The sequence below is a fragment of the Nestor notabilis genome, unplaced genomic scaffold (genome assembly GCF_000696875.1).
Source record: "Nestor notabilis isolate BGI_N333 unplaced genomic scaffold, ASM69687v1 scaffold15180, whole genome shotgun sequence".
Lineage (NCBI taxonomy): Eukaryota > Metazoa > Chordata > Aves > Psittaciformes > Psittacidae > Nestor > Nestor notabilis.
Window position 1 is genome coordinate 4,215 of NW_009912587.1, and position 27,565 is coordinate 31,779.

At 38.3% G+C, this 27,565-nt stretch overlaps 1 protein-coding gene across 1 annotated transcript; it reads left to right on the top strand.

Annotated features, from left to right (window-relative positions):
* ZFAND3 (zinc finger, AN1-type domain 3) lies at positions 1–27,565 on the top strand (the record flags this gene model as incomplete). Its single annotated transcript, XM_010020233.1, has 3 exons — positions 1–208; positions 10,297–10,362; positions 27,340–27,565. Coding segments are annotated over exons 1-3 (500 nt in total), but the record flags the coding sequence as incomplete, so codon positions are not given.

Genomic DNA, 27,565 nt, shown 5'->3' on the forward strand with positions numbered 1-27,565 from the left:
ATGACGTATGAAATTTTGGTTTTGACAGATTTCCAGAAGAAACAGCCAGACGATGACTCTACTGCCAGCACAAGCAACAGCCAGTCAGATTTGTTCTCTGGAGAAACGAACAGTGACAACAGCAATACCTCTCTAACCACGCAGGCCGCTAACTCCAACCAGCAACTTTTGACAGAACTGAATGTAACTTCACCGAGCAAAGAGGAATGTAAGTGCACAAGTCCTGAGTGATGGCAAAGGAGACGTGAAGATTTTGCTTTGTTCTCAGGCTTATGTTTCACTGACTCCCTTTGGAAGTCAATGACCTGTCTTTTGGGGCAAGGCACAAAGTTAGATCTTACTCACAAATTAGACATTCGTGGCTTTAACCAAAGAACAAATTCAAAGGGCTCACGGGAGTTTTCTAACTAACTTCACAGCTGTTTGAACTGCAGTATACAATTTCATTATGATTTTGAGGCACTCTCATTTTGAGAAACTCCTTCATACATTACTGGTAAATAAATACATACATTCTAGGATAAACACCAGTATCTTATGAAATTTGATTTTAAAAGCTTATGTTTTTAAACTATTGCAGTTGCACAAAGCACTGACTGTAATGCATATTTGTCCACACTGCTGTTAGATTATTTGCATAAAACTTGAGTTTCATGTGGCAGCCATCTCTTCTTTCATGACCCATCTTTCTTCTTTATTGAACTGTCAGGCAGAATTTCTCCCTGAAGGTAAGATGAGTTGTTAAAGATTAGCAAAACACAGTGAGATAAAGTTGTTATTTAGATTATTCTAAACCTCTGTGTAAATTCATTCATTGTCTAATATATTGAGTTTTAAAATCTGCATTCTATAACTTAAGCTCAAATGTGTAATTTGTAGTTTCATTTTCCTCCAACCGTGGCTTTATTTTAGAAGGTGCTCTATGGAGACAATCCCTCTCGAGCTGAGTTTACTTTACAGTGTGGCTGGTAAATAGACATACACATTGCAAGAAAAACAGGCTTATTTTTTTATCAGGAAATTTGAAGGAGCTACTCCGGTTCCTCAACACTGAGGCAACTACTGGAAATAACAACGCTGACAAAGCACTAGGATTAAGAAATCTTTGATATGCTACACTTGTGATAACTATTCGCATAGGTGGTTTTGCCAAGTTGCTGAAGTATTTATTCTCTTTTCAGGTATGTAGATTTGCATATATGGTTGTTTGTTTTTTTTTTTACTTAGGCAGATTGGCTGTGGACAAATCACAGTGTCATTTTGGGGATTGTGGTAGCTTGTTAGACTAAGGAAAATGTTAATTTTTGTTACTGTTTTCTATCTGCATGTGAGAATATTGGCAGAAATAATAGCAAGGTTCAAATGTGAATGTTCTGATACCAGCTTGTGTAATAACAGTAAACTTGCCATGTAACTCTTGTCTCTCCTTCGCATGCACAGTTGCTGCTGACCACCCATCATCTCTTCCTTCTGTGCAGCGCTTCTCCAGGGGAAACCAGTAGTTGGCTGTAAAAACCAAACTTCCTAGAAAATTCATCAAAATCTTATGCTTCAGCAACGCATTTGGGCCTTCACAGGGCAGGGGGCTTCAGCTCCTCTGCTGGCTTATTAGTCAGGATTGACTTTTTAGTGTTGCAGGTGCTGATGGGTCAGGTTTTCTGAAAGTTTGTTCAGTTAGGAATCCAGTTCTGTTACAACAAAGTGTTTCTGCTGTGGATAAGAAGGACTTGGGGTGTAAGTGGGAAGGTGATTACAGGAATGGGAAAGAGGGAAAGAAATTAAATAGTGTCCTTCATCCTAAATTGTTGCAAGCTTATGAACATACAGTGAAGGTGATGGATAATAGGCAGCACAGCCTGCAGAGCATTTGAAAATATTACCTATAAAAAAATTCTTTAAGACTTCCTGCTGGGGTGATTTTACATGAAATACAGTGGAGAGATTTATTTACAGCTTGAGCTCTCTCTGTCTTCTCTCACATCCCCACTACCTCTTTAATGAAGCTTAGTATCATTTATCAAAAATAATTATACACAGATGGAGCTTTTCTGATAGATAATGGCCTCAGCATGGAATATTCTTTCCCATAATGAAGAATATCCAAACTTTAAATGTCTTTTTGATTTTAATTTGAGGGTGTCTTTTTCTCTGCAATATTTATTTATTATGCAGCAAGTTCTATAAAGCATGCACTGCTCTTACTACAGCTGTGTTCTTCCAAGATTGATGTTTTGCAGTGCCATGCAATAATGTACAGCTACGTGCCATTCTGAATAGAATTGTGGTAATTCACTAGAAATCAATGTATGGGATCATTATGGTAATCCCTGTCACAGTGTGGAAGGATTGGAGTACTTGGGAAGGATTCTCATGGTGTATTCCACTTCCCTCTCTTCTCTCTCTTCTCTCTCAAGCTTTTGAGAAGTCTCATGTAGTACCGGAGTCCATAGGTTGCACAGATTGGACAGAATTGCAGCAAGTCATTTAGGCAATTAACAAATTCCCTTCATGTTATGATAACTGAATAGAACCATAGAAATCTCATGTGGTGGGATTCATGTTCTGTGTCAGATAAAGTGAGAGGGGTTTTATACTCATTTTTAAGTTGCCATTTCCTTTTTTAACACAGAATGAAAGAGATAGGAGAAAAGTTCCTTGGATTGAACTTTGCAGGCATTCAGGTCAACAATATGCAAGTATTTCTGCCTGCTTTGTTACTGCTTTTGGATTTTCTGAGACAGTTGCATTTGCATTCCAGAGTGTCCTTCATACACAACCAGGTTGTAGTGACTTTCCATCTCCTGTCGCCCTCAATTATGATCAGTCACCTACCCCAGTGGCTGCCTTGCTGATTGGCATCTCTCCCACTAGTAGATGAACTACCTAGTTGGAGGTAGTTCTCAGTCTTACAGTCAACAAAAATGTGTTAAATATTTATGCCCGGAGACAGTGATGCAAGCTTCAGGACTTCCTGACTTATTTTACTTTTTTTCTTCTTCACTTATGTTTTCTTTCTATGAGGTATTATCGTCAATAAAAAAAAATAATAAACCCTGTTGCAGTTTAGGGGTGGGGGAATATTCTGTGATTATTTATTTATTTGTTTGTTTTCTTTCCTGCCCCACATGTACTTCTCAGTTGCCTTTTACTATCCAGAACCTTCAGGTCTCATCAGTTGAAGTAAGTTTTCTGAAATAAACTTTTGCAGAGAAGGAGTATATTGATACTGCCATAGCCTTACAAAGTCTAGATTTGCATGGATTTTAATGATCTGTTTTTTGACAGATGGTTAAATCTGTCCAACTGGTTTTATTCAGCTGCTTTATGTGCAGATAGGTTTCTCTGCTCAAGTTCTTGTATACTTTTCTTCTATTCTAATTTTTCCCTTCCCTCAATCTCTTCCTGTAGGTGGCCCTGAGGGTAGTTATTTCAGTGTCAGCCAGCATATGAGCTGGTTGCTCTGCCAAAGATTTCCTTTTCTTATTGGGTGGGCATGGTTTTTGCTGATTTTTAATGGACAGGAAAAAGGGATTTGACAGTGGCCTCACTTCTCTCTCTCCCTACCTTCAGCCAACAGCAGTCTTATAAAAAATTAGCTTATTAAGGAAGGTTTTATGTATTTTGGTAAAGAAAAGGTCACTCTGCATATAGAATAATTTTGCTTAGTTTCAGGCCTTCATTGCTTTCTTTGGGGCTGTCACATTATTTTTCTGTCACTATATAAGTAGAGCTAAAGCTGACACTGTGCAGGTTTAAAACTAACTGTGGTGTTACGTGACAGCAAAAATGTCAATGTGAACAACTCTGACTCTGGCATCTGGATCAGATTTGATATTTCAGTAGTTCTTAGCTTCAGTTGACAAGATTTTATTTTAATTATGTGCTTAACACTTCCTGGCCTCCTTGAATTAGCAAGAACCAACCACCATTGAAAAAGGACAAAAGGAACATCTGGAGTTTCCAGAACAGTTAAATGCTCTACATTTCTACACTGAAGATTTTATGAGAAGGTACACAAAGATCTGAGATACTGCTGTAAATGTCAAAAAATACACTAGAGATTTCAGCCCAGGTCACTGACCATGCCTAATAGCCGTGTGTGCTGAATTTCAAATGCCCAAATACGAATTTTCAGGACTGAATTTCTGTAAATTTTGGCTGCTATATACCCTCCAGAACTTGAACTGTTGCATGTCAACTTAAGCATTCAAAACACCATCAGTTTATTTCAAATGTTTAGATTTGCAAGACAAGTTTGAAGAATGTTTTGAAATGTTGTTTTATTAAGCATTTGCATGTGCTGCAAGCACTGAAATACCCCCAGTTATGAAGTTAGGTTGGTGAAGTTACTTTATGTACATAAGAAGTGTATCTCTGCCTCAGATATAGTACCAGGTTTTCATAAAAGGCAGAAAGGTGACATATTTTTTTTTCTACTGCACTTATTGGATGCTTATACTCTGAATTTTTTTGCTTCTTGAAGCATGACTGTGTAAAAAGGCACATAAGACTATAGTACTAGAAAAGCAATGATTTTTTTTTTCTGCCTTTGGAATAAAAAAAATATTTTATTTTTCTTTTCAACATAACCTTACAAAAACAGATAAGCAGAGCGCATCCTTTCTTTTCTTTCTTTCGTTTTTGTTGAATGGCCTTCTCTCTGGCACTCTGCAAAAGGTTTTGTACTGATATATAGTGACTTCAGAGTTTTTGCTTTTTGCCTGGGTCTGTCAGCAGAGTCAGAGATGGCAGCTTCCCTGGGTATGCTCTGAAAATACTTCAGATTTTGAATTATTATTGTGATATCCTTAATTGCATTTTATGGCTTTTAAGTAAGGACACTGATCTTTCAAAGGATAGTTGCTCTTGGATGCTTATCTGTCCCTGGCCTAGAGAATTCAGTTGGTTACTGCAGTAGGAGTCAGTTTTGTGCATCCTTTCTTCCTTTATTTCTCTTTGTTGTTTTTTTTTTTTGGTTGGTTGGTTGGGTTTTTTTTGGTTTTTTGTTTGGTTGTTTTTTTTTTTTTGGTGTTTTTTTAGTTGTGGGGTTTTTTTTTTGTTTGGTTGGTTTGGTTTTTTGTTTTGTTTTGTTTTTTACTATTTTCCTTCTCCTAATTCTGATTATGGGGAACTCTCAGGTAGAATATGCACCTGGCTGGTTTTTAGTATTACAGGCATCTTTAGATTTCTGTGCCACAGAATAAAAACCAGCCACCTTCTAAGGCTTTTTCTTTTTTAAGTTAGATAATAGCGGAAGGTGGTTTATAACTTGAGGGATTTATTTTTTATTTCTTTTGGCCTTGTTTTCATTAGCTGCTATCTACAAATAGCCTTTTGTTACTCTTTTTAATGTTAACAGCAGTCAGTTTTTCATTTGTATTGTTATCAAACCTGGATTTTTCTTGAATATTCATCACAAAATACATATCTTTCTTGGTATTGATGCAAACATTTTGGCAATTTGTAAGTATACTTTCAAATATAAAACCTTATTGTGGGCTGTGGGCTATTTGAGTCATCTATTGAGAAATGCCACTAGTATTAGCTGCCAGGACAGAACATACAGACAGTTAGAAATTTAAACAAAAAAGTGTCTAGTAGAGTTGTCACCTTCCTCTTTTGTGGCACGAGGATCTTTCTGTAAATTTCAATCTAATCCGTACAGCCCCAGTTTCATTTAAAGAACATTTCTGGCTCTTACAACATCTTAAGCAAAGATCTGGCACATACATTTATGAAATGGACACTTCTTCCCATGTCTGTGGCATGATAATTTTGAAACATAATGAAGACCAGTGGAATGGTATCACTGTTAATTGTTCCCTCTGATTTATAGTCACCTCACACTGCAGAGTAGACAGTGTATCCTAGAGTCCCATTTATTAAAGCGAAAGGACCCTACGGAGCATGAAACAGAAACACAGTCACATAATAAAAACGTGGGTTAGAGCTGCACAGCTATCAAGGTTGTGTAAAAATTATTTATAAAAATATAATTTAACTGCTGATTTCAAAAGCACATTTTTAAACTTCACCTTACACCTATAAAGTAGGAAAGTACCATCTCTTGTTTTACAAATGAGGAAACTGAGGTAGAACAGGTAACAGAATGAGACAATAGCAGGGAAAAAAGGGGAATCTGAATCCTGTTTCCATTTACTTTGCTATAGTTGTTAAATTTACCAGCCAGTCAGCAGAAGCAAAGCAGTGTGGGTTTCACTTCCTTCTCCAAAAGCTGCATGTAGATAAAAATCCACAATAGTAATAATGGCAGGTTTGTGAAACGAGATTTGTAAAAGTATGTGTTTGCATGTGACATAATCCTCTTATCTGTTTAGTAATGACATCACTTAAATTACCATGCAGCTTACCCATTTTGCAGCAAATAATCAGTTTGCAAGTGCTGTGAAGTTTTTTTGCTTTTTTTCCTTGAAGAAAGTATGTTCTGTCTGTGCAGACTGAATTTAGAGATTGATGTTCCCATTTGTTTATGTATTGGTGTTTGAAATCCATGACTGTCTTCAAACTCAATTATGTAGATTAATTAGATTATGTCTCTACCGATTCAAGAAATGCACAACTAGATTACTGGTTTGAATGAGTTTCCAAAGGTGGATTCCTCCCTGCATTGCAGATAGCCACGAAATTCTCCCTGTCCTGGCTTCAACACTGCTGTCCAAAGAAATTCAGCTCTTACTTATTGCCCTCTTCTGGCCCATTGCATGCAGAGAGGTGGTGTGCTTTTTCTGGGAGGGAACCATCACAGTAGCAAAAGCTCAAAACTAGTGTTCAGGCATGCTTGTATCACTGTGATCAAGTGTCATTGAGCTTCAGGCTCCTTCACTCATTTTTTATTTCCTGTTTGTTCATTATCTGACTCAGAGGTTTTGTTATCTGTAATTGTTTCAGTGCATTATTGTAATCCTAGGCTTTGTGCTCTTCTACAAGCTTGCTTGCACTCGATTCTACATCTCTTCAGCTGCTCAGTAAATACTTCCAAGTGCTGTTCAAATACATCTGAAACATGTGCTCTGGGTTCAGACTTAGCACTTCCTCGAACAGCAGGAACAGGGGGGAGTTTACCCTGGTATTTCACTTGTTCCTGCATAGGAAGTTCTGACTGAGTAGAGTCACTTTACGTTACAAAGACTTCAGGAAGAAGAAATGAGAAGTTAACCTGCTTCAGGTTATGTCCTACAGGTCAGGTGGTACTTGGTAATTGTTACTGCCTTTCAGGAAGGGAAGGTGGACAATACAGAAAGGCATTCTAAAGGTTAATTTAAACATATAGAAATTATATTAGCCTATAATAGTAAATAGTAATGATATTAACATTATATAGAAATGTAAGTGATATGTAGAATTCTACTATAGAGATTTAGCAGAGAAGCTGTTTTGAACCTGTTTTTCCAAATTTATGTATTTAGAGTACAGTTAGCAGAAAGTCACAGAAAGCTACGGATACCAGAAGCCACAACCATAGCAGCTATATTCACAAGACCTTTTGTTCTAATATATGATAATGTTCTAGTAAAAGGATCTTTTACAGGCTTATTAATTCCGTGTTTGAATTTGCAAACTCAGCAATTCTCATAATTGTATTTTTTTCAGTAGCTTTTAGTGGTTTTGCATTTTTAATCATCTTCTCTTGGGATTATATTATTGCTGGGCAGTGGCTGCTTTTGTTTGGAAGAGGAGTTGCAAATGCCAGAAACCTTACACTGGAAAAAAACCAGCAGAAGCTATTGTTTAATATGTTAGTTGGGTATAGACTAGAAAGATACCTTTATTCCATTTTAATCTCTTGTTTGTGCGGAGAAAAAACAGCAGTCTACAGCCCCATGGGTTATGTTAGAAGATAGACATGTATGGCCTTTCACTCTGCGCTGAAAGGTTTTATGTACCACAGTTAAATTCCCTAGGAACACTTATTTTTGGGGGGGAATGAAGGTGCATATATATTCTGAATCATGCTAAGTTATAAGCCTACCTTTGTGTGCAGCCAGGAAGGACTTGTGTTCTACTGTTACATGGCTTCCTTTTTTTTTTTCATACAGAATTTTTATCAAAGCTATGGGAAATATACTGCCCAGTTTTAAATAATACAGAGATGCCTGTATTAGCCATTATATATACCAAAAGATTCAACATAATGACTTCTATGTAGAATTGCACAGTCAAGCCCATATTACCTACTGTTGAATTATGCATGATGTTTTTAATGGTGGAACAAAAACAGTAGCAGAAGGAAGGACATGCCGCCTTCGCTGGTTATTAGGCACTGGTGTATGTGCATGCAAATCCCAAGATATTCTTTGTTGAAACTCTGGTGCTGTGCTATACAAATCAAAGCTATATGAAAGTAGTATCTAACGAGGAAAGCTAAATAAAAGAAAAACTCTGACACAGGGAAGTGCAGAATATGTACCAGCAGAATTATTGTACTTTAGAGAGTGAGAAATAAAAGTCTCGTATTTAGTTGAATGCTGAAAGTATCAGCTAGTGTAAATATTTACTGTACAGTAAATGCAAAGATTACTCTTGATAGCCCACAGTGATGATGCCTGTCAATGTCTACAAAGAGAATGTGACTATGATTGTATAAGAAGAGCAGCTGCATCTTAAGAAGTAGCCGTGGTCTAAAGTCAATTCATTGAATTTCCATATGCAGTTGTATATTTTTTGATATATTCTATATTCTGTTGTATATATTGTTTACTCAAATTCTGTGTTGAAACCAAATACCATATACTCGGTCATTGAAAGTTGAGACTGACTTAACAGACTTGCTGTGTAATTGTTGAATATTAAAAATGTTTCACCAGGGCACTTGGTAAGGGTTCTGTTGCAGTATTGATTTTGTTCTCAAATGCACGAAACCCTAGGTAAGGCTTTTTTTTGAGCCTTTTACTATTGTATTACTAACATAGATCAAAATGTTTTAATTTTTTATATCCTAGCCTAGAAAAAGATACATGTATGTTGCCTAGGGGACTTTTTGGGAGAACAGAAAGCTTGGGAAGTTTACCAGGCCTTCGCTGGAAAACTGAAAGTGTAGAACTTGTGAGATCTTTGCTCCCAAGTGCATTTAATTGAAATCAAATGCACTGAAATAATTCAGTAACATTTTTCCTTCCCAATTGCAGAAGTTTCTTTTCCTTTTTTGTAGTGTTACAGTGCTGTGAGTTTTACAGGGTACACAGTTACCCAAGACCTGACATTTAACGAAAGAATAGAAATGGAATCAAAACTTGAAGGGGAGCGTGTTGGAGAGAAGCAAAAAGAAATAGTTCGCTACAGGCCAGACTTCAAAATACTTGAAAAGAAAAAAACCCAGAATTGCCGAAGCCACAGTGCTGCTTTCCAGATATGTGAGGACTGAAAAAAGAATTAAGGAAAAAAGTATTTTTCGGGCCATGAAGACTTACACTGTATTTCCAGCATAGTATTCCTGTATCATCAGCAGTCCAGTGCAAGCTTGATTATTGGTATTTTGGTAGCCAAACTCTACTAGATCTAACTTAATTTCAGGCTCTCTAGCATCATCCAGTTTATAATAGCCAATTATCAAAGCTATGATATGTTATTACCACTGGTAATGCTACTTTAGATTTGTCTTGGCTTCCCTATGTGAGGTTTATTTTTATTTATTTATTTTCACCACGAGTTGATGAATACACTCAATTGGTTGTTTTAACAAGATCTCTGGAGAACTCTTCAATAATGATGCATGTTAAGAAAAAAGCCAAAAAGCAATTTACTACCAAGCAGATACGAGAGGAGCAGGCGAGAGTCCAGAGTTCAACAAAAAACCTTAAACATGGAATGTTTGCATATTCTTGTGCCACACTTGGAAAACATAATGAGAATAAGCAATGGGGCAAAGCTGTTATCTCACTGGAGTCAATGACAAGGTTGCTGTTGACGTCAGGAAGGTGATCGCTTTGTCCCTGGCGTTACTTGTTTGTTATGTGCATTCCTACCTTTGTTCTGACATAAACAGTACCTTTGTCAAGGCCAGAAAAATTGCTATTACAGTATTTTCCTAAAACTGCCTCTTGAAATATTTATAAAGTATAATGTAACTTGCCTTTTTGTCCCAACTTACCATCTAGTTTTTCAGACATATTTGTATTTGGCTGTGAAAGAAATACTGAGAATAGTAGACTACTTCCACATATGCTTTTCAAAGACAGGTGCTCCTCAGTGTTTTATATTCCTAAGTGTAATTTTGATGTAGTTGTAAATGTTAAATATAGGTGTTATTTTGAGACTTACGATCTTCTCTGATTCCAGGTGGGCCATGCACAAGTACAGCTCATGCCTCGTTAACCACACCAACCAAAAGATCTTGCAACTCAGGTACGTGTTTTGTGGGGTCAAGGAGTCGGATTTTGTGTGAGATGTAGCTGTATGATTGTAGTTCAATAGTCAACTATACCTGGTGAATGCCAAATGAAATATGAATATTGTCACTTTGCTGTCAAGAAATGTATCTATAAAAGGATTTGTATGGTACATAGTTAATCTCAAGGTTCTGTTAAACATAATTCCATAAACACATGTTTTCAGTTAAATTTTGTAAACATAAGACATAAAGGAGTAATTGGTTTGATTTAAGTCTAATGATTGTGTTCTGGAAATCCCCCATTTAAATGCAGAGTACTGAGTAGAAAACTGATCGAAGATGCAGTATAGACAGCCAATGTTTGCACTGAGACTAAATTTTACCTCCTTTGCGTCCTTTCGGTGACTGTTTCTGCATGAAAGATATAGACGGCTGATCTCTCACAGAGCCAGTGTTGGTAGTGATGCATTAGGTCATTGCCAGGCTGAAGTTGCTGCTTCTGCAGCAGATCTGTCATGAAGAACTGCGTGAGCACTCTTTCAGGCAACAGCCAAGTTACCCGCATTGGCTCAGATCTTTCTCAGACTTTGGTTTTGTGTGGTTTAAGGAGAACTCATATGATCCTTTCCACCAGCACCACTGTGGGAAGTCGTAATCTCCTGTGGAGTGGTAGTGGCAGGCATCTAGGTAGTGGTAATGTTCTAGCAGTCTGTGGTAACGAAATAATTATGCCTATATTTATGTACCAACTGAGCTGTGTTGACTGTGCAGAAGGCAAGGGTATTGCTGTTTGATTAAGGGCTCTTACTCTTTCAGCAGTTCAAGGTAAATTTCCTCTGAAGTCATTCTTTCAAGAAGTGTTTCAAGTTAATGTATGTTTAGCTGACCTGTAGTTATTCCATATATTCATATTGTTATCTTGCAGCGAGTGTGTGATGATGCAAGTTGGCTTGGTCTTCAGTGAAGGAAAGTTATAGAGAAGCTACGTGACCTTGCATGTGGCACAGGTGCAGACCTCTTAATGCGTGATAATCTGTGACAATGCTGTATTGTTTGCCAAAGAACTCCAAGTTTGGCAGTGAAAGATAGTGGATCAAGGTCCTCCAGAACAGTAACACTGTGGATTTTGTTTTCTATATAGCCATGCAGGTGCAGGTGTACCTAAAGAAGACAGAATGTCTGCCACTGTATCCCTTGCATAGGAATCTGCTTTGCTTGTGGTATTACTAAATTGTCTTTTATTTATACATTGGCTGTTGTAATATTTAACTCTGGATTTCATTGCAGGGTAATTTAAAAGCTTTCTATGATGTTACAGATACTGAAAACTATTATATGAATATTTAAAAATAGTGCTTATGATAGCAAAAAGGCAAGTAAGTCTGCTATTTGGACTGTCAAATGGCAACAGCAAAAGCTCCTTAGAATAAAGCAGATGAAGCTACAAGGCATGTTGAAGACTATCTGTGAAATGGTTGGTTAACTTTGCTCAGTAGTTTTCTTATTTTTGGTTTATGCTAATGTTTGGTCCCCGCGTGCTCGTATGTTAATCATTTGGCGTGTTTAGCTAGCAAGAAAATAAGGAGATGAGCTTAATTTGATGCCACAAGTTTCATCTTCAGTTAACTAAACCTAATGATTTTATATTACCTTAATTTCCGCCAATGTTTTTTGCATTATTTGCTCAGTGATCTGCATATTTTGTCCCTTACACTAATAAACCTGTACCAGGAGTTAGTTTGTTTTTTCTTTTAACTCCAGAGCTTGAATTTTCACAAAACTTTAATGTTTAACATAAATTACCGTGTTTTCCAAGTCTGCATTTGGGATTCTGGATAAATATGGGAACTGACAAAAAAACACTGGCTCTAAAATATTGCCCAGAAATGGTGTGACATCTTCAGGCACAAGCAGCAGACTGCTTAGGTGAATATTTGTTGTGGTTTAACCACAAATAAAACATAACCATATGCTAACTACTGTGAAAAAAATTAACTATTTGGCCAAAACCAGTACGTTCTTTCACACTACATTTACTTCAGCTTAGTGTCATTTCGTAGGAAACTGTGTAAGCAATAGTTGTCAATACTACACGTTAGGTATAAGCTTCTTTTCTGTAAGTATTCTACATTTATGCTAGGAAGAGCTTTGAAGGAAGAATGTTTTGGTGGAATTCATCTATGTAATTCCCCCTCCCTCTTCAAGCACAGGGTTCCCCCCCCACCCCAAAGTCTACCATGTATCAGCATTTGAGACAGAAAATCAGAAATTTGACCTACTTATCTTGTATGCAGGTTCCCATCAGGAGGGTATTAGGAAGACATAAACCTGTCATATTTTATTAGCATTAATGTAACCATTGAAGAAAGATCAAAACAATAAATCTGCCAAGACACAGGAAAAGTTCTCATACCAAAAAAAAAAAGAGTTTTTACCTCATGCACTTGTCAGCTTGCATGCTGGAAGAGCTGTTCAGATAAAGAATTGTATTATGACGCCTAATAGCAGGGTTTTTCCTCCTCCTGTTCGCCAGAGTCATCGCTGTGGTAAAAAGTATTTCTATTCCAAAGTGTGCCCATAGGACAAGGATTATAATGAAAGGAATGAATAAAGCCTAGCAATCATTAGCTTGGATGATGCCTCAAAGGTTTTGCTTCAGACTGCCAGCAGTCTGAAGATTTTGTCAGAAAAAAAGATGGGACTGTGTGGCTAGTGCAAGCTTCTTCAGCATTTTGATTTGTTTCTTAATGGTCAGGTAATGTTGATAGCAGATACTGTGAGGCTTACTCTAGTCAGTAAGGCATCCAAATCCCATTTATACTGGGTACCCACGTCAGAAAAGTGCAGTACTAAGTGGCATATTAGTCTTCTACTTCTGCTCTACAACTTTAATGATGATTTAATACACAGTTCTAAGCCAGATTTTAAAAGAGCCTCATGTAGCTTAAAGAAACCTGGAAGAAAATTAGTGGAACCATGAGGAACCGTGAGTGCACTCAGTTAATTTTTAATTGTGAAGTAGAGAAGGTAGTAGAAGCAGGCAGATAAAGTACAGTAATGACACAGGCAATTCATACATTATGTCCATAAAGTTGGTGAGGTTTTAAGTACTTTCTCAGTAGCAGGTCATGAGAAACGTGCATCTTAACTATTTTCTCTAGTTGTATGTGCAGTTAAATGGCTCACATTTAATGAGGATATCTGTCCTGGATCGGTGTGGTAGTATTTATATTGTACGAGATTACAGTATCTGTCTCCTTGCTCTATGCATTTTCTCGTTTAAAATTTGAGTCTAGAAGATGCAAATAATTCTTGCAGTGCTTAAGCAAAGCAGTTAAGCAGGCGTGGGGTCCCTTTTGAAGTTTTGAGTTTATTGATGTTCTTGCATTAAGGCATGTGCTTGATTGTAGCACTGCCAGAAATCTGAATGCTTTGAGGCTGAACCTGTACAATTGAGAGGACAGCCTTTTAGGAGTTACAGAAAGGGCAGGTTGTGGAAATAGAGGTACACAAGTTCAGCCAGAGCCAAAATCAAGAAATCGCTATTTTTGTATGATCATTTTTTATCAATCTTTGTGTAGAGTGAGGACAAAAGAACCCAGAACACCACTAATTAGGTTTTGGGTTTTCTGTAATTGCTTTGAAGTGTTAAGCTCCTAACCAAAAATATACAGAAGATTAGTGAAGGAGGTTTGTAACATTAAAACAACTTTGAGGTTTGTTTTTCGTTGGTGTTCCAAGGGACTTTTAAGGTGTTCTTTAGCATTTGACTTCTGGAGGGCACTGTGTTAGAAATCCAACCTTCTTCGAGCTCTCTTGCCAACCGGGAAGTGATGATAGAACAGCCTTCGAGCAGCACAGTAAATCACCCAGCCCTGGCAATAATAGTGCCCATTAGGGACACTCTTATTTTTTCTTCTCCCCCCCACCCCTGCTCAGTTTCCAGCTGCACTAATAGAACAGCACATCAAGTAAGGCTGTAAATAAAAGTTATAACCTAATAGCTGGGCACTGAAGTGGAACGGACAGGAGCTGGGGCATGGAAGCCTTATTACTGCTTATCAGCAATTATAAACAGGATAAAGTGTCTGGGACTTGCCCTGGTGCAGCAAGAGCTAATAGAGGCTGGGAGATGACACTGTACCATGATCAGATGATGTATGTTGATGGGTTTTTACTATCTCATCTTCTTGCCTGTTTCTGTGATGTGTTGTATTATCTGTTCTGTGCTTCGAGAGCTATCTGGATGAACGGATTGGCTTCCTTTCCTGCTCAAAGGAACTTGAGCACATATACCTCAGTTTGATTTTTTTTTTTTTTTTGTTTGTTTGTTTTTGGTACATATCTTTTACATCAGTTGCCAATACTGGTTATCTAAAAGCCTTTTCAAAGTCTTACAATTATTATAGATTAAAATCCTCCTAATGGTAAGGATCATAATAATCCAATCTGTAAACAAATATAAGGACTTGCTGCAATTTTGGGATTTATTTTCACTATCACCTCATCAACTTTATAAAATCACCCTCAGTCATTACACATAGTGGATATGGTCACCTGAACTATCTTTTATGCTAAAAGCCTCCCATATGTTTTAGACTAAATGTATTATAACTAGTGTGGTTGGAGAATCCACAGGGATGGGTTTGAGGTCAGTATATCAAAAAGTTTGTTAAAAGTCATCTATAGCTGTGATGATCCTTGCCTCTGAGTTATAAAAAAGTTAAGCTGTTCCTGGGAAGGTTTTTAAGAGCTTGTTAGCACACAATAATTGGTAATATTCACAAAAAAAGGCTTTCTTGATCTTTTATCTGTCACAGTCTAGCACATTTCTGTGCTAGACATCTAAATCACCTCTTTACTAAGCCACAGAGAAAAAAAAGTGCCTTGAAATTTAGCCTATCCTTGCTTTAATCTAAAGAGAAGTTTTGCAAGCATCTTCATAGTTCATACCTTAATCATTCCTGCAACTGAAGAGAATTTTCTTCTGGGTAGTGCAAAAAGTACAACATTTGGAAATGAAAAGGTGTGCAGCAGCATGACAGCATGTGCAAACAGTGACTCCCATCCTTGTCTGTTCAGTACAGCCAGGATAAAATAAATAGATTATTTTTCCATCATCTTACGGTATTAGTACAGGACTTACTTACATCTGCCAGTGTTAAAGTACTTTAAGCTGAGACAAATGGAAACTAATCCTTTTCATAATTGGTATTCCTTTGAAATTAACTCTCACACTAACTGGTCCTCAGGTGTTCCTTTCCTTTGCATTGTTCATGAAGTGAGGAAGCTAAGCAGTTGAAGCGGCCAGAGGGACAAAAAATGTAATGTGGCTGTGGAAGCCCTGTTTCACACGCTGTGTGAATGAATTGGAAATACTTACAGATGGTGTTTTGAAAATGTTTATAGAACATGCTGGGAAGTCCTATTTAAGAATAACTCCTTTATCTAATCAGGCTGTTGAAGTTACTCATGGAAGGATTGCTGGCCTTAGGAAATAAAACACAATTGCTGTTATGGAATAGGATAAATAAACGAACATAAGTTACAGGCTTGTTAATGTTTCCCATTTGATAATATTGTATTCCCCAAAATTGTACTAACTCAGATAAATTCTTGACTTGGTGTAAGCACTGCTCAGCAATAACTAAAACATGAGTGTGTTTATTATTCTCATCCTAAATCCAAAACGCAGCACTGTACCAGCTACTAGGAAGAAAATTAACTCTATCCCAGCCAAAACCAGGACAGTGTCTTGTGTAGAAAGCAGGATTCAGAGTATGCCTGTGTGAGAGGCAGAAATGTGTGCAAATTTCAGTAGGTTTTGGTTATACAGGGGTATAAAGGTTAGGAGAAACAACCTTTTCTTCCCTTGCGAGGAGGGAAAAAACCAAACAACCAACCCAGTACAATAGAAGTTTTCAAGTCCTGCGCCCTAATAGAGAATGTCCTCCCGGTACTTAAAACTGTTACTCCAACAACTTTTATCCTCTTAAATCACCCAAACTCATCATCTTTTATCCTTTGTGCTGTTCAAGGGTATGCCCTTGAACCTTCCTTTTTCATTATTTCATCAGATGACCTATTCAAGACTTTTTTTTAAGTATTGCAAGTCCATTCTTCAGCTGTCACTTATCTTTGTCTCTTTTTGTTGCTCCTGACTCAAATTTTTCATGTTTTCATTTCCATATCCTGAATCCCATTATGAAAAAGACCACATTTGAAGTAGAACAACTTTGAGGAAAATGTGCTTACGTCAAAGGGACAGGATGATCTCTTGATAGGAGTTCACATTGTATTGTAAACCAGTAGGAAAGTTATTTTGAATGTCAAATTAAAGGTAGTACCAGACAATAGGAGAATAGTAGACCCTGTCTCTGGATTAACTGTGTTGGGAAGAGTGTAGCGGCAGATCAAGGGAAGAGATTTTTCCCCTCTACTTGGTAGTGGAATATGGACTGGACCAGGCCTTAAGCAAACAATCCAGCTTTGATGTTTACTCTGTATCAAGCAGGAGGCTGGATTAGATGGCCTCCCAGAAGTCCCTTCCAACCTAATTTTTAAAATGACACCATCAGAAACCAGATAAAATCTGAATGTTTAAAGGTATTTGGTCTAACCTCAATAGCATTCATAGTACTTACTGAAAGCTGAGGCAGGTAGGCTCTGTAAGAACAGGCGTGTGTTTCATCCCTTGAGCATTGCAGAGAAGGGCCAAGAGAGAGGCTCTTGGAAGGGTGAGGGAGTTGGGACGGTCAGTGCAAAGCAAATTGCTGGATGAACAGTCCTTGTGTCAGGGTTGTTGCTGGCCATGAGCAGAAAAAGCCAAGTGTGCTTTGGTAAATAAGATACTCTCCTCTCTTGAAAAACAAATAAATATGTGCTGCTGCCCTTAACAGATTTCTCTGTACTTTTCCCCTATGGTCTGAATGTTGTTTTTCAGTCTGGTTGGTGAAATTCTTGCCACGTACAAAATTGTATATCTTTAAGGTCATTATCTTTTAAAATTCAATTATGAGCACATCTTTGTATTGAAGTTTTAGGGAATTATGATAAAGGATTTGTCCTCAAATCTGTTGAAACAAAAGAGTAAATACTTAATTTTTATGTATATTTTGATTAAAATGAAATAACTTTACCTTGAATTTATTTATTTTATGTGGTTTGATGCCATGGTTAATTTTCCGATCAGGATCTCTGTGACCAGTTAACTGACCTTTTGCATAGCTAATACTAGAGAATATACATCTATTAAGTCTGCTTGGCATTATGATCCAAACAGCTCTTGATTTCTGGTTTCATTACCAGCATCTAGCCACTGAGGTGTTGGGAAGCTATTCCCAAGTAAAAAAATTGCAGCTCACAACTTTAAATAAACTGTATCTCCATTAATTTCAAGGACCAGTCAGGGTTGCATGTGTTGCCCTTCCCATCTGCAACTCCTTCCTAAAACTTAATAAAAATCTACATTGGAACAGGACTGGGGGAGTGGTGGGTTCGTTTTAGTTTCAGTGGGGCTTTCCCAATAGCAAGATAACATGGAGAATGTTGCAAAGAATAGTTGAGGGGGTTAATTTCAAAATCTGTGATGAGCTCTGCTGCTGTCAGCCTGAAGAATTGATTTTACCTCAGTGTGTTGCAGTCAGCACCTCGATCTGATCTGTGCAGTTCAGACATCTTTCTTACTAGTTTGATTTAGCAAATGAGACACAGCTTTTTATCATTTTAAATTTGTTATTTTATTGTACTGGATGATTTTTTTTTTTAACAAGTTCAGCACTAAGTAACTGGCCTGAAAAATATTTCAAAACACATATCCACTTTTGTTTGCTTTTTAATATTGATATTTTTAGTATCTTAGACTAAAACACATGTAACATGCAGGGGGCTAGCAGTGAGCCTGTTACTGCTGTATTTTTTGATGTGAGGGGCAGTGCCTCAAAGGTTTCCTAATGATTTCAGTGAGCATCAGACAGCTTTCAAATACAAGTTTTCAATATTCTCCATTTAGATGTTCATTTTCATAAGCACTGTAAAAGTACATGGAAGTAATTTTAGACTCTCTTGGAAGCATGCTTAAGTCTGTTAAGCACGCACAGGGGAAAGTGTATTTTCCTACAAAGTAAGGGGTTTATAAATAATTGTGTGTTCACTGAATTGTCATGCAAACAGGTTACCTCTTGTCTCTATTCCTGTTCCAAATTACTTTCCATAACACAAACTTCAGGGAATTAACTGATGAGACAAACATCTTGAGGCAAAAGAGGGTTGAAAAAAAGCTTGATGTAAGATTCAAGACAGTGCATGTACTGTTGTGTTCTCTGAGTTTCATTGATCTGTTCTCTCTCTCCCTTTGTGTAGATCTTTGATTCAAGTTAGTGTAGATGTTTCCCAAGCATCTCCTTTCAAATCAGCCGGAACTGCCCAGTAAACCAGCCTGGCTTCTGATGTGTTGTTAGGTGTACAGAAATTGTCTTCTGTGCCAGGGCTGGTGGTTTTTTCCCCACAGAAAATTGCTGGAAAAAGTAACAATCAAAATATAAGCTGATTTTTTAAGCTTTACTTAAAATACCTGACTCAAACCCAAGTGTATTTTGAAGATAGATTGGCTGTATATTTCAGAACCTGCTCTTAATGCATTCAGTGAAATCTTTATCAAAATATAAGAGCTTTTAGGTTTTTTCCTTGCCATTAATCAGTTACAGTCCTTGGAATTATAGTCTCTCATTGCAAGGTTTCTGTTGCTAATGGCATCACTGAGGTTCTGCAGTTAATGACAAATACGATTTTTGAAAGATGAATATTGAAAATATATATTTTTTTCACTGCAGGCAGGCAAGAGTTCCCTACAATTCCTCTTCTGAATCTGTGTCTCAGCCTTGGAAAACCTTCATTATACCAGTGGGGGGGTAGGTTGTACTGAGAAAAACCCACCGTATGAATGAAAAATAACAGAGCAAGTAGTTTCTATATAGAACTGGTTTTAGGCTATTAGTTTGAAGAATTACGTTACTGAATACTGTATACCATCTGATTGATGAGGACAGAGCTGGAGTATAGTGCTAGGATTTTGAAGCAGAGCAGCACTACTTATTTATGCACTCTGGAGCTGACTAGCAGAGATGCCATATTTATAGCATTATCTGGTTTTGTTAATCCAGTGTTAGAGAGTTTCACAAAGCATAAGAGGCCCCTCATTAAAGTCAGCAAAAACAAAGCTATGATATTGCTGAATGCTTCTGAATTTCAGAACCACAGTAAGCCTATTTGTATGTGTTTTGTACATGCATATTCATATATGTAAATACATGTATGTGAATACTAGTTAAGTAGTCTTCAGGTGCTGTGGAATGGCCAGGATGTTCACGATTTGCCTTCATAACTTTTTCATCATGTACATTCTCCTGTCCAGATCTTCAATTCCTTCTTGTGTTTCTGTTCTTCCATTTAGCTGTCTGTGTTTGTACATCATTCCTCCACTTAATAATCCTGTTCTGATTATTCAGGGCATTTGCGACATCATTTGTTCTTCAGCTTTACTGTCGCCGGAATCTGCCTTTGTCCCTCTCCCAACCCTAACCCTGTGCTGCTAAAATACATAATTTAATAATCAGAAAATCAGTTCAAATTGACTGTTAAATATTTCTTTGAAAACTAGTGAGTTTAGCATTGTGATCTTTTTTTCTCTTTTTCAAAGGCTGTTCTTTATAATAGTCTGGATATATGAAGGGCTTGAGATGCTGTTTGTTAGCTACTAGAAAAACCCAACAATGCAAACCAGCTTCTTTTAGTAAATTGTTAGAACAGTATCGAGCTCCTACACTGCATGAATTGTCCCCAGTAATCAAGACAAGAGGAATTCAGTTTCATGCATTCACACAATTGCAGTTGCCACCTGTGTATGATTTTGCTCTCAGCAGCTGTTTTTAAACACCTTCAGCTGTTTACCCTTGTAGCAAGAGATGGGCAGCCAGCAGCAGGCCTAGTGTGCAGTGGGATGGTCCAACCTGTTCTCATCTGTATTGGGCTCCAGAGGTTTACAGGCTTGGCCCATTGGTGCGATGAAGAAAAGGAGCCCCATTTGCCTGGTTTTCTAAATAAACAAGATCCTTCTTTCAGTCAGCAGCAATAGGGATGGACGTTGCCTTAGGAAATCATAGAATGATTAGAGTTGTAAGGGACCTTAAAGCTCATCTAGTTCCAACCCCCCTGCCATGGGCAGGGACACCTTCCACTGGACCAGGTTGCTCCAAGCCCCATCCAACCTGGCCTTGAACACTGCCAGGGATGGGGCAGCCACAGCTCCTCTGGGCAACCTGTGCCAGTGCCTCACCACCCTCACACGGAAGAATTTCTTCCTCCTGTCTAAACCTACCTGCTTTCAGCTTAAAATCTTCCTCTCTTGACCTATCCCTACATACCCTTGTAAAAAGTCCCTCAGATTTCTCGTAGGCCCCCTTTAGGCATTGGAAGACTGCTATAAGGTCTCCCCAGAGCCTTAATGTTTCAACTAATTGAAATGCCCGAAGTTAATCCATCAAAGGAACTGTACAGTACAGCTGCCTAGTACATTTAAATATGTACTTGTTTAAATCAACTGGGTGTATAAGTAAAAATGCTTGAGAAATAAATGAATACTTCCATGAACTAAAGACCTGCTGACATCGGAGAGTATGGGGGGAGTAATGCAAGAATTTAACTATAAAACAGATGTAGTACAGGAGCCTAAAAATGAGATGAAAACTAATTAGCTTTTCACTTAATTTAGCAATTATGAAATTTAGTGACAAGAAAGGAGAATAGTTATCTGCACACTATTATAACTTTGCTAAACTGCATGCAGTAACCTATGTAGTTCACTATTTGTTATACAATTTTCAACGAGCATTTCATTCATCTGGGTTACTGGCACGAGATTAGTCTCTTCCATTTCTTTAGAGATAGTAGTTAATAGTTATTAAGTTATGCTGCAGTACAGTACACTTCCTTTTTGATGGATAATAGTACCAACAATACAGGTTTAGAGGAGAACAAAAAATGTGAGAGGTAGGAAAGAATTAGCGTATGATTTTTTCTTTTTTTTTTTTTTTTTACATTTCATTTTCCCATCCGTGGATCTGAGACTTACAGGATGTCTGGGGGTGGAAGGGACCTCTGGAGACCTTATGGACCAACCTCCTTCCTCAGAGCAGGATCACCTAGAGCAGGCTGGGCACTGTCTCAAGCATGGTTTTGAGCACCTCTGAGGATGGAGCCTCCACAACCCCCCAGGCAACCTTTGCGTGTCTTAAGCCTCCCCTACAAGGGGAGCAAAAAAAGCGTGTTCTTATGTGTAAGCAGAATGTTACTAAAATTAATATGGTTGTGCACCCACATTTTTCTGTTTTCCTGGAATCATATGCCAGCAGTAATACATGCATTAATTATCATTCACACACACATATATATATAAAATTTTAACTAGAGTAGTTTTGGAGTTTGGTGATGAGAAACACAAATTAGGTTGATGCACGTAAACTACTGGGGGTGAGGGGCAGCTGCCTGGTTTCCTAAGGAAATAAGGCATCTCTAGTTTGTTCTGCAGTAACTCTGGAGTGCTCATCTTTATATTTTACGTATGACTGTTCTCACTATGCCAGCGTAGTGCTTGGTACTGCACAAGTTTGATTCTCTTCTTTCCTTGCAACACATGCATCATGTATGCCAGCTCTCATTTTGGGGAAATTAAGCTATGCTGTTGTTGAGCTCAGAAATACTGCTTACATTCAAAGCAGGATATATGTTAAATTTCTTTTTTTCACTGTTTTTAGTGAAACTCCCAAAACACAGCACTTTGTCTCTGTCTGTAATGGAAGCGTTTTTCTTAATCTCTATTGCAAAGAGGGAAGGTAAATCTTGCTTCTGGACTCTGATGCACATCAGTGATGTTTCACACTTAGAACATCTTGCAGCAACTCTTACAATTATGTATTTCAAACAGGCTAAAAGTTGTGGGATTTTTTTTTATTAGTTGGTTGGTTTTACTTGTTGGAGTTGGAAACAACTAACTTGGAATGGTTTTGGTAATTGTTCAGAAATAATATTTTCTGTAATGCAACTTTTGGGGGTTATTTTTAGTCTCCAGAGTGATTTCACAGGGAGCCCTCCTAGGCTAAGAAGTGACAGATGGGATTTGAGTTCTGTAGGGACTTCTCCTATGTGGTCTCCCTACTCCGCATTGCACAGGGACAGTGAGTTTTAGTGCGATTGCTTTTTAAACTCAGTGGAAGGGAAACAACAGATCAGTGAAATGGTGATGCTAAGGTTACTGCAGTGGTATTAGAAAAGAGATTGTGTGGTTAAATCACACCAGAGGGTTTGTGTAAGAGTTTGAGACATCTGTCTGTAGGGTTTTAAGAAAAGTTGAGATGAAATCACAAAAGAAATAAATTTCTGATGACTGTGAGTGCATCCAAAGAGGTGCATGCTTAGGTTCCTGACGCAGCTTTGAGATGCAGTCATGATTGTGTGAGATGACGAGATGTTTGTCTCAATGTAAGTATCTGAGCTTCAAAATAACTGTTTCCAGAGCATTATACACAACAGGGAGGAACTGAGGTGGTCACAGTTGTCAAACTTGGCTCATGAGATGTTCATCTCTAATTTCTGTCTCATGAATTGTCAACAAGCCAAATGGGTTTTGGAACAACTGTGTTAATCTTAGGTTCATTTGAAGTAGAAGAGATGATTTTAAATGATGATGCTGGTAAACGTGATAGAAAAGATTTGTAACAAGGCAGTTTCCTCTAGGTGAAGTTTCTAATGCATTGTCAACATGCCAGGGAATTATGTAATCCCTCATTTAAAAATGGAATGGGGGGGGGGGGGGGTGGAAGGGGGGGGGGGGGATGGGGGAGTGTGTGTTGGGAAATCAAAACTAGAAACCGGGAACAAGATACTGCTCAAAGGTTAGTTAATCGCCATTATGTGGTTATTGTCTGTGACTGTGCAGGTTTCTTCATGGACAGAGGGTTTAACAGCTCAAGCTCTTTTTAAAATGGTTTCAGGGGAGATTGCAGTGATGTTTGAGGGTTCATTAATTACTGCTCTTAGTGTTTGCACAGGCAGCTGAGATCATAAATGTCAGTCTGTCAGTGTGATGGGTTCTCTAGGAAAAGAAAAAAACCCAAACCCTAGGTGACTCAAAAGCTGTCACCAAACCAGAGATCAGACAGTTTCATCTCATTCCTGAAGCAAGCAGCAGCTGAAGAGAGCTCTTCTTCCTCTTACTACTCTTCCACCTCTTCCTTCCTTCCTCCTTCCCTGTTATGTTTTGTCTGCCCACGCCTCTGCTCAGCTTAGTGTTCCACCCTCTCTCCAACATGCTGTGAAAGAGCCAACGTGATTGATAGTGGAGCCATGTTCATGCAGCCTGCAAACCCTTCCATGGCAGGATAGTTAGAGTGGGATTCAGCTTTTTATTTGGAAAACTTTGAAGGGAGAATATGAGTAACAAAGACAGGAACAATGACAGTACAGAACAAAAGTGAGTTTCTGTCTAAGATAACAGTTTTTAAGAACACTGCTCTGCTTTTTTCCAGACAAGCCTCCAGTTTGTCTTGCTTGGCTGAATTATTTCATTCTCTCATTTCAAGTGGGAGTCACCATAATTAGAACAATCTCCATCCTCAGATATAGAAGAATCCTTATTTCTTAACTCTGACTTGAAATTGTGATGAATCAGTGGCAGTGGCAGTTACTCAGCTGAGCAATTTCTTTGTGAAATTTTGGGAATGTCTCTATTGTTTATTTTTATGGAAGAGTTTTGATTTTTTGACATCTGCAGGTAAAAGGAAAGCATTTTTTTTTCCTCAGACTGCGTATTTGTTGGGTTAGGTGTAATACTAAAATGCAAGTTGAGTGTGGGAAATGTTCCTTAAAACAGAGCAAGAAGTAGTTCTTGTTGCACAAACCATTCTTCTAAGGGAAGTCACTGGCTGAAAAGATCCTCTTCTCTGGAGCCATTTATATTGTTTAATACACTGAGAATGTACTCTTGAGTCTAGTTGCAGCACTTCACCCTGTTCCTAGGGGATTTTTTTCTGTAGTCCAGATAGTGAAGCTATGCATGACAATTTCCTTTTGCTATTAGATCTCTGAAATTTAATGTTGCAAGATTCCAGGTGCTGGAAGATTTATTGTGTGTCCTGTATTGCTTGTGTCAGTATTGTGGAAAGAAGCACTATCAGGAAGATATCCATGCAGGACTGAATCTAGAAGTTCTGATTTCTGATCCATGATTTCTCCTCACTTTTCGTTCTTGCCCATGAGAAGATGGAAGTGTGTGTACCGTTGGTTGGTTTTATAACGAGTATTGGCTTGGGCTCGCATGTTCAAGGTGCTGTGCAGGCAGTGATCGGATGGCTGGCACTGCCCCAAGAGCCAGGTTAAGGTGACCTCAGTGCTGGCACTCTTTATGGCAAAAACATAAGTGTTTTAAAAAATGAGATATCTAAATTTTCATTTCTCATATTAACCAACTTACATTACTATTCAGTTAGTCATTACCAATTAACAGGAAATGCATAATGAAATCTTTTAATTATAGGACTACTAGCCTGACTTGGGATAGCTGTTTTTCTCAGAAAGGCACATGGCTTTATTAACTCATAGACATTCGTTGAGTCATACACAAAAATCCCTGATTTGGATTTCATTATAAGCAGACCACTGTGGTTTCCATCGGCTTAATTCAGAATGCCAAATTTGCTTTTGAGAATTCCCAGAATGGCTCATGTTTCCAGAAGCAAAGCTGTGTGGGAGGCAGCTCTTTTGAAACAGCAGCGTATCTGTTTCTCTGAGTAATGGATAAACTGCAAATCATGTAGTTCCCCATCTTTGGCAGCAAGGTGGGCTGGGACAGATTTACACTGAGCCCTGGGCCAGCCAGATTACTGTACACAGGGCTCCAGTTGGAGGGTAGAGTTGGGTAGAGACAGAGAATCTGTCTCATGGATATTCTTCTGCACAGATTTAATTTAAGGCAGGGCCAGTTTCTCCATAGCTGTATGAATTCATTATGCACTGCTTTATTTTCCTTTTCAAGGCTCCTGCAGAGCATGCAGAGGTGTAATAAGTTATGTACTAAATGTTAGTTTAGGCCTAATAGATACATTTTGTGAGGTGTAAGCTCACAAAATCTGTGTAATCTATGACACTGATCAGAAAGAATGCTGTGTTGAGGCACACATCAGATAAATTACTGCAGCTTAATAAAAACTTATCACCTGTATACTGTGCAGAAAGCAGTTCACTTTCCTGTGAAATTTGAGATGTGGAGACTTTGCACTTATTGTAAAGCCAAGCACGTTTTCAGCATACCTTATGGCAGAAATACAGTAGATCCAAGTGAGGCAAGTTGTCTGTTTGCCATGGGTGTAATGTTGGAGTCCAGCAACTGGAAAACACTGTGAGACAAAGTCTGAAACACAGGTGAGAGAAGTGGGTTAGTTTATACTGGATATGAAAGACTGGGGAAAGTTCATAGAGCATGCCCCAGAGGGAGAGACTAGCAGGTATTCCTAGTCTGACTTCATTAGGTATTTGCTCAAGGAAAGTCATGATGGTGATAAGCAGTGAATCAGGTAAGGTCATTGAAGTAACAAGGATATGGAGAGTGCTTTAGCTACAGCAGTTATCTTTTCCTGGCTAGTCCAGGACAGCTAACACAAAGTAGATATGTTTTCCATATGCACAGGACACCACGCAATGGAGACTTAAAGGTAAAAACATGTGCAACAGGAATCAGCTACTTTTCTGCCAAAAACATAGAGTTAACTTGTTACTTGTTGGATTAATGTCCTTTCAGGATTTAATTGAAATAATGCCCATTTTTTTCCTTGGTGACTGCAGTAACAGCTTTCAGCAGTTAATTTCCTTGCAACACTACTACCAACAATTTAATATTTAGTACAGTTTGGATTAAATTTATTTGCAGCTTCTATTAAAACAAAATACAGAACTGATTCTGCTATGCACAGGTTTGGGAAGGGAAAATGCCTCTTCTAGCCTGAACTGACTCAGATTGTAGAACTGTAGATATGCTGAAATCCACTGCCTCTGACATGCCACGAAAATGAAGCATGGATATGCTATGTTCCAGTCAGTAACATGCATCTCGTGCCATTCAAGAGCTCTGGTCAATATATCCATTGGGGTGTGTGTGTGTAGAAAAAACCCCAAACATCAGCAACAGAAAAAGGCTCTACATTACCTGAAGTAACACTCCTGAATTTTAACTTTTTAAGGTTTTTCTACACACTTACTGTGTTATAAGCTGAAATTTATGAAGTTGTTAATGCAGGTAATATTCTGACTAGTTCTTCAGAAATAGCTGAGCACTTCAAATTCATAGCATGCATGTAGAGGTTGGGCTTCTTTTGTTTGGGTTTGTATTGTTGGTGTATGCTAATTTAGATTTAAATTGTTACCCATGTGGAAAGGGAGGGAAGCACAGTACAGTGCTTTCATGTACTGCCTTCAGTCATAAGAGATATAATTTACATGCTGTGCCTTAAAAATCTCCCTCCTGCCCAGGGAGGAAACAGGTCGAACCCGAGTTCAGTTGCATTTCATCAGCAGCCTACTCAGTTCATTTGTGCAGGGAGAGCCAAGGTGGCTCACAGGAGAAACTAAAAGAGATGAGAGATGACATTGTATACTCTACATGTATCTCTCTACGACCCAGCCATGGCTGGAAGGAAGCTAATCACTTCATTTTATATTCAGTATTGCCAGCAGGAGGGGTTTTTAGAGGAGACAGAGATAATTTGTCTTTTATTTGATCCTCATTTTGATTGTTAAGCAAATGGGTATATGCAGTAAAATGGGAAGTATCTTGCTGCTTGGTGGTGACCTCAGCTGCAAGCTGTATACCTTCAGTCTGCTGAGAGGGATGCCTCAGCAAGGAAGTTCTAATATTTTTCCTAAAATATTTGTTGTGAATACAACAGATTCACAGTCGGAGAGTGAGGCTTCTCCTGAGAAACGGCCACGGCTACTGGATGACAGTAATGACAGGCCTGAAGAAACCAGTCGATCCAAACAGAAGAGTAGACGCCGATGCTTCCAGTGCCAAACAAAACTGGAGCTAGTACAGCAGGAACTGGGATCATGTCGCTGTGGTGAGTACTGCTTGTCAGTAGCATCTGGCATTCTAATGCAGCTGTGCTCGGATCC